The sequence below is a fragment of the Oratosquilla oratoria genome, chromosome 11 (assembly GCF_046742065.1).
Source record: "Oratosquilla oratoria isolate Oo_2021 chromosome 11, ASM4674206v1, whole genome shotgun sequence".
In the NCBI taxonomy this organism is placed as follows: Eukaryota; Metazoa; Arthropoda; class Malacostraca; order Stomatopoda; family Squillidae; genus Oratosquilla; species Oratosquilla oratoria.
The window spans coordinates 47,225,176-47,232,675 of NC_134787.1; the positions used below are offsets into that span (position 1 = coordinate 47,225,176).

General features: G+C 53.5%; 1 protein-coding gene across 1 annotated transcript in view; it reads right to left on the bottom strand.

Annotated features, from left to right (window-relative positions):
• LOC143030041 (uncharacterized) overlaps nucleotides 1-4,653 on the bottom strand; it is a 5,694-nt gene extending 1,041 nt beyond the window's left edge. The window contains exons 1-2 of the mRNA XM_076193246.1: nucleotides 3,151-4,653; nucleotides 1-3,023 (exon numbers count right to left, since the gene is read on the bottom strand). The exon at nucleotides 1-3,023 is cut by the window's left edge and continues 694 nt beyond it. Of these exons, the coding sequence (XP_076049361.1) occupies nucleotides 1-3,023; nucleotides 3,151-4,653 (4,526 nt within the window). The remainder of the gene's footprint in view (nucleotides 3,024-3,150) is intronic.
• Between the last annotated feature and the right edge of the window lie 2,847 nt (nucleotides 4,654-7,500).

Here is a 7,500-nt window from a genome sequence, read left to right on the forward strand (position 1 = left end):
AGACCCACTGCAACACCCTCTGCTTGCGTCGAGCAGCGAGTGCCCAACACCCTTACTCCCTGTTCCTCGTCCTTCGTGACAAACGCTGCACCTGCCACGTTGTGTACGGGATCCACGGAGCCGTCTGTAAAATAGACGACGCAGTTTTCCTGGGCGACAGATCTCATTGTGGCCTCCGCATCCGCCCGCAGGCGCGGCAGCGGCGTACCGCGTCGTGACGCCATCACACTGATTCTGGCCGGTGGATTCTCCCAGGGGGGAGACTGCACATAACCTTCCACCGGCACATCCCTCCTCTTCTGAAGGATAAGGTCATGCAGGTGAAGGTCCCTTATGCGGTGTGCAACCCTCGCTGACCACCTCTTCTGCGGGAAGAGATCCGGATCTTGCTGGAGGGCGCTGATTAGCCTTCGCCGCAGGAACGAGTCATGTTCTCTCTGAATGACTCTTATGGCGAAGGCTACCACCAATCCTGAGATCCTCACACTGATAGGCACCAGTCCCGCCTCTTGCTGCATATTGGCGACCAGAGTCCAGCGCGGCGCGCCCAATATTACGCGCAGCGCCTGGTTCTGTACTGTCTCCAAGTCAGCCAACCGTGTTGCGGATAGACCAGCCAGAGCACTGCTGGCATAGTCTATCACCGGTCGAATTGCGCTGACGTAGAATGTCCGGAGGACAGCGCAGTTGGCACCTGCCTCTCTGGTCGCCAAGGACTTCAAAACGTTAATCCGGCTGAGGACCCTTCCCCGGATGTATGCCACTTCAGTCCGGAAGGACAGCCTGGAGTCGAGCCAGACACCTAGGTACATGTGCGTGCTGACCCACTCCACCTCATGTCCCTGCAGCAGAAGCCTGTCCCTCGGTGTCACGCTAGTGCCAAAACACATGGCTTTGGTCTTTGGTGGCGAGATCTTGAGGCCAAGCTCTTCGCATTTGGAGGAAATGCGGTCGAGGCACATTTGCGTCCTTCTGGCCTTGGTCCTTCTGCCTGCCACCACCAGCGCGACATCGTCTGCGTATGATAGGAGGCGGCATCCTGTGGGGAGAGGGATGGCTATTAATGCACTCATCAGCACGTTAAACAGGGTGGGACTGAGAACCCCACCCTGGGGTGTACCATTTTCCAGGGGGTGATAGCAGGACTCCACTCCCTGTAGACGGACTCTGGCAGTTCTATTGGAGAGGTAGTCCGCTATCCACTGTAACAGTTTCCCCTGTACTCCTCTGGCAGCCAGACTGTCCAGAATTGCAGCGGGACTGGCAAGCTCGAATGCCTTCTCCAGGTCAAAGAAGACGACCATGGCGTGACGTTGCTCCACATGGCTCAGAAGCGTTGTAATGCATTGAGCCGTGCCCACCCCTTTGGTGAAGCCATAGAGGTTCTCTTGTGGTGGTCCCAGTTTCCACAAAAGTCTTTGGAGAACCATCTTTTCCATGGTCTTCCCCAGGCAGCTCGTCAGGGAGATAGGACGATACTTTCCGGGCTCCCTGGGCTTGGGGATAGGCACGATGTCGGCCCTCTTCCAGTTGGACGGAAGTCTTCCACAGGACCAACTGCTGTTTACCACCTGGAGGAGTGCTTCTTCTCCAGCATCCCCCAGGTGTGCAACCATGGAGTACGTCACTAGGTCGCTCCCTGGAGCAGTGTCGGAGGATCTCTTACGTGAGGCTTGCAGCTCATGGATGGTGAATGGCGTGTCCGTGTCACCCGGAGACCCCATGGCAGCTTGTATCCTGGTCTCTCTTGGTTCACGGAGCATGGCCTGCCTCTGTTGCAGCTCGACGGGTAGCGTGGCTGTGTGCGTGCGTCTGGCAAATTCTTGCGCCAGATTTTCTGCCTCGCACTGTGGTGCACGGGGAGCGCGCCGTGGTGGGGTACGGCTGGTCGCTATGTGGAGTTTCCCCCAAAGTTCCTTTAGCGTGGTGGACTCACTAAAGCTTTGGCACCATTCTAGCCACTTCTCGCTACGCACACGTCGAGCTGTCTCCTTGGCCTCTTCGACGGCACTCCGGAGGTTGGCCAGGTTAGCAGGGTTGTGGTGTCTACGCAGGATCTTTCGTAGACGGTTGACCCTGTGGTTGGCATCCTTGATCTCTTGGTTGTAGTACCAACCATCTCGATGTCTCCTCCTGTTGAGGCCCTTCTTAGGTATTGCCTCCTCTGCCGCTGCATGAATAGCAGAGACCAGTGAGGCCTCCGCATCGTCCAACTCACCCATGGCCAGAGCGTCGGTGACGACCTCGCGAGCCACTCTGTCCTTGAACAACGTCCAATTGGCCTTGCGCGGGTTCCACCTTCCTATTCTCTGGACCACTGGGGGTGGCGGGGCTACGGTGAGCGACATGTCTATTCCAAAATGATCACTCGTAGCCGTGTCGTTGATGCTCCACGACATCCGATGCAGCAATGAGGAGGAGACAAATGAGAGATCGAGCCTGCCATGTCGTACATGCGTCGGCGACCCGTCGTTCAGTAGGACCACACCCGGGCTGGTGTTCAGGATTTCATCAATGTGTCGCCCGGACGAGTTTGTAGGCGACACAGAGTGAAGAATGGGGTGGTGCGCATTAAGGTCACCTGCGATGATGTACTGCTCGTCCTCCGCGACGGTGCATACTTCCCCCAGGTCCAAGTGTCCACGCACAGGGGCCTTGTAAATGTTATACACATGGATCGTTTCATGGGGGAAGTGCAGTCGAACTGCGAGCACCTCCACATCTTCCCCACACTCTATTGGTGGGTCTACTCTTGAACATGGGATGGACGCATGGACAAGGGTCATACAACCTCTGCTTGTGTCCGTTTGGGGCGACACGAACACGTGGTATCCAGAGATCCTGATCTCTTCCTCTCCCACCAGGGTCTCTTGCAAGAGGATGACCTGTTTTTCCTCCTGCCGTATGATGGCTTGCAGAAGTGACTGTTTCGCTCTGAATCCAAGGATATTCCATTGGAGGAAGCGAACAGTCTGGGTGGTCGAGCGCACTGTGGACACACTATCCATGGTGCTCGTTGTCTTCTGATGACGATGACGGGCTTGACGGTGAAGAAGAAGAGCCCTCGCTGCCACCATCAGTGTCCGTATCCGCCCCTTCGTTTCCCCTAGGTACGTCAGGGAATCCAGCCACAAACGCTGCGCCACCCGCCTTAGAGAGGGTAACCTCTCGCCTCGTCCGGTACCGCGGAACTCGAACTGGGCCCTCAGGCAGTGTAGCCTTGACCGCGGCTCCTGCTTTGCCTTTTCGGGCCGGCTCGTCAGACGTTGGCGGCTCTGCGCGTACTGGGGAGGGCGATGGATCCTCCTCGGGTGTTCGGACACTGGTCGAGGGCACTGCGGGAGGCTGCGCAGGAGATGGGATCGTTGGAGAGCTTTCGGTCACCTGGGTGGTACCTGGTGCAGCGGACGGAGACATGGAGGGCTTGGTGGCAGGTGAGCACTTTTTGATGGAGACCATCGCCTGCGCCATGTCCTTGAGGAAGCTCGCAGCTTCCCTGACCTGGTCTTCCGAGCTCCCCAGGTGGCGGGCCAGCGCAGCCGCGGCGACCATGACGAACTGCATCAGTTCGTCATCCTGGAAGGTGAGTAGCCGCGGAAGGGCTTGCGCCGGCTGCTGCTCCCTCTGGACAGGAGGTTCTGCTGGGGGGCTGTGGTTCTTGGTTCCGTTATGGGACTGGGGCCGCTGAGGGAGCCCAGGGAACTCTGCCTCCGTTAGCGCAGGCGACGGTGTTGGAGGCTGCTGGCGTGGCCCCCTCGGTTGCCGAGGGTGTTTCCACACCGAGGAACGGGGCGGGGCTGGAACGTAGTCCTCTCTGGCCTTGTATACCTCCCTTGCAGCCTTGGCCTCGTCTCTGCGGACACCGCAGGCAAGGCTCCAAGCATGATGTGTTTTGCCGCAGTTGGGGCACTTAGCAGTCGTCTCCTCGTTTTTCTTGTGCTTTGAAATGCACGTGTCGGTGGTATGTGGGCCACTACAGATACCGCACTTAAACGAGCGTCTGCAGTGCCTTTGGTGGTGCCCGTACTGCTGGCAGCGAAAACACCTCATGGGGTCCGGCACAAAGGTGCGTAGTGGGAACGTGCCCCACATGCCCAGGTCCAGTTCCCTCAGTGCGGGCCCCCGGAGGGTAACCACGACCTGCCTGGTGTTCTCCTTCCTCCAGGTGCATCTCTCTGCACTGATCACCTGTGGATGCTCTTCGACGGCGTCCAGGGTATTAACTGTTGACCAGCCCTGTAGCACCATCTTCGTTCCCTTTTCTGCTCCTTCCACCCTCTGGAGGTTTACCCTCCTACCACTGACCTCCGTTAGGTTGGCAAGGGCAGAAGTGGCGGCCTCATCTTTGGGAGAGATGAGAATCTCTCCGGTTGGCAGATACTTAAAAGTGATGCTCCAGTTGCTATGCTCCTTCTCGATTTCTCGAGAAAGCGCATAGGCTGATTGGAAACCTTCTGGAGACTTTGGGATCTTGTATCCTGTGGTGACCAAAGGGAGCGATGCCCTCCTGGCCCCGTCCGCTTGCTCCCGACTCTCCTGACCATCTCCAGAGCGAATAGCACGCTCTTTCTTCTTACTCCTCTTTTGGCCAGCAGTCACCCAGCCTCCTTCACCGTCATCGCCCGTTTCTGAAAGGCGCGTGGATTCATCCATTCTTGCTGTTGCTGGTAGCAGGAAACGAGGGATCGAGACAGGATGTGTAGGCGGGAAAGCGGAAGGGTAGTGATTGGGGAGGCGGAGGAGGGAGAGGTGGGGAGAGGAAAAGGAGGGAGTGATAGGGGAGGAGGGATAGTGGAGAAGTGAGAAAGGAAGAAGTAAGGGTGAGCGTGAGGGAGAGGGTTGTAAAGGGGGGGAAGTAGAGTGATAGGTGTAGTGGAAGGAGGAAGGGAGTTTAAGGGTGAGTGGCGAAGGGCAAGGATGGAAGAGCAACTAGGTACAGGGGAGGAGAGTGAGAATGTGGGATAGGAGAGGACGGGTGGAGGAGATGGTGAGGAAGTAGGAGAAGAAAGGGTATGAGCAGGAGGGGTTATGGAGGAGGAGGAAGTTGTGAGCGGGAGAAAATAGGAGATGGAGGAGCGAAGTGGAGATAGGCAGGAGGGAGAAGAGTAGAGTGAAGGTGGAGGAAGAGGGAAAATGGAGGGGGAGGTAGTATGGAGGTAGGGAGATGAGGGTTATGAGAGGGAAGGGGGAAAGGGGAGAGGGAAAAAAAAAAAAAAAAAAAAAAAAAAAAAAAAAAAAAAAAAAAAAAAAAAAAAAGGGAAAGAAGGGAAAAGAAGGGAAGGGGGGAAGGGAAGGGGGGAAGGGGGGAAAAGAGCACTACACTACATCGTGTTTTTAAAACCGTACACTTTTAACACTTGATATCGTACTTAGTCACTGCACTTTTACGAAGGTACGATAAGGAGAGACTTATCGTACTCAGACACTGCACTTTCACGAAAAAAAAAAAAACACTACAGTACACTACACTATACTTTTAGCACCGCACTCGGAATTATGATATCACTTAATCCCTTCAATTGCACTTTTACACTACTATACTTTTAACACTGCACTCGGAAGTACTTAGTCACTGCACTTTCACGAAAGACGAAAGAACACTACACTATACTACAATGCTTCTAGCACTGCATTTCACACAGAGAAACTTCACTACTCTATACTTTTAGCACCGCACTCGGAATTATAATATCACTTAATCCCTTCAATTGCACTTTTTAATACACTATACTTTTAACACTGCACTCGGAAGTACTTAGTCACTGCACTTTCACGAAAGACGAAAGAACACTACACTACACTACAGTGCTTCTAGCACTGCATTTCACACAGAGACACTTCACTACACTATACTTTTAGCACCGCACTCGGAAGTATAAGAAATATACTTCTAATCACAACACTATTATTCACACGCTTAATTTCAACCACTACACAACGAGGCGGAGCACTTCGCAGACGAGCGAAACGACGTTGAGCGACCGCTGATCCACGGTGGCCGGATGTCTAGACGAAGTTGCACTTAATATCGGAAGTATAGTAACTATACTTCCAACACCGTATTTGTTTTTACACAGAACACTTCACTGCACTATACTTTTAGCACCGCACTTAATATCGGAAGTTATTTCACACCGAACACACTACGCAACGAGATCGAATTCAAGTTCCTACTAAGCAGGAAGTATCCCACGAGGGAAATGAAAACTTATCGAAACCGCGACGACGACGACGAACTCCCACGAAGGAGATGCTTGACGGAGCCAAGCTTGTGTGGGAGAAGATGGCTAAGCGGAGGCCTAATATACGGGGCCTACGGCTCAGCCGACTCGGTCCGGGTGGAATGCTGGGCTCTGATTGGCCCGGGGGATACCTCCTCTGAACTCGGGCTGCGTAAGGAAGCTCCAGTTGTTCTACGGTTCAGTTGACCCAGCCCGGGTAGAATGCTGGGTTCTGATTGGCTGCTGGGTTCCTCCCGTGATCTTGGGTAATGGGAGGAGGCTCTGGTTCGCCTTCTGATGTCTGGCGATACTGGCTGGAGTTCATGGCGGCTTGGCGGAAGGTCTTGCTTAAGTTGAAGGGAGCGCTGTTCCTGGGGGCGAGCTGAAGGAAGAATGAAATCAGAAGAAAGTTGTACATTAATGTTAGGGTGACGAGAAAATATAGCTACGGCTTCTGCGATTTGCATACGTCTATGGTTGGACTCTCTGTGGAGAATGGTAGTAGAGTCAATTAATGTCTGAAGGGGTGGCTTTTTGTCATGGTGATCAATGTAATGTTGAAAGATGGATCCTTGGTTACGGTGGTATTGGAGGCGTCTTCTTAAAGTGGTGGAGGTTCTACCAATGTAAGTGTTGGAGCCGTCACAGCGGCCCTCCTGACAGGTAAACTCATAAATAACATTAGTAGAGGCCTCGATAGGGGTCTTAGGGGCAGTGTTATTTCTCATAACCAAGGATCTAGTGAGGTTTGGTTTGCAGTAAATTCTTACAGCGATGGTAGTGTCTGTATCAGTGGGGGTGACTCCTCTTTTTATGATACTTTTAATGGCATCACATTCTTCTTTGTAATGATCGTGGTAATTGTTTCGGTGGTAGATGATGATCTTGTGGTCTGGGGAGTCTGGGGTCTGGGCGGGAGCGGTGTATTGGTCAAGCTTCTTTTTGATGAGTCCTTCTATCATGTGATCAGGATATCCGTTATTGGTAAGAAGTTGGCGGATACGTTATACCCGTTACATCAATGACATCTTCATCACCACCTCTAACGACATCTTCATTACCACCTCTAACGACGAAGATGCCAACAGCTTGATGATGGCCCTCCAGAATAACTCCTGTCTTACCTTTACCTGCGAACGGAGTGATCAACGACGTCTCCCATTCCTCGACTTAGACATTACAAAAGATGAGGTTGGTTTCAGGACGAAGGTCTACACCAAAGCTACCAATGTGGGAAGGTGTCTCAATGCCCGTGGTAAATGTCCCACAGCCTACAAGC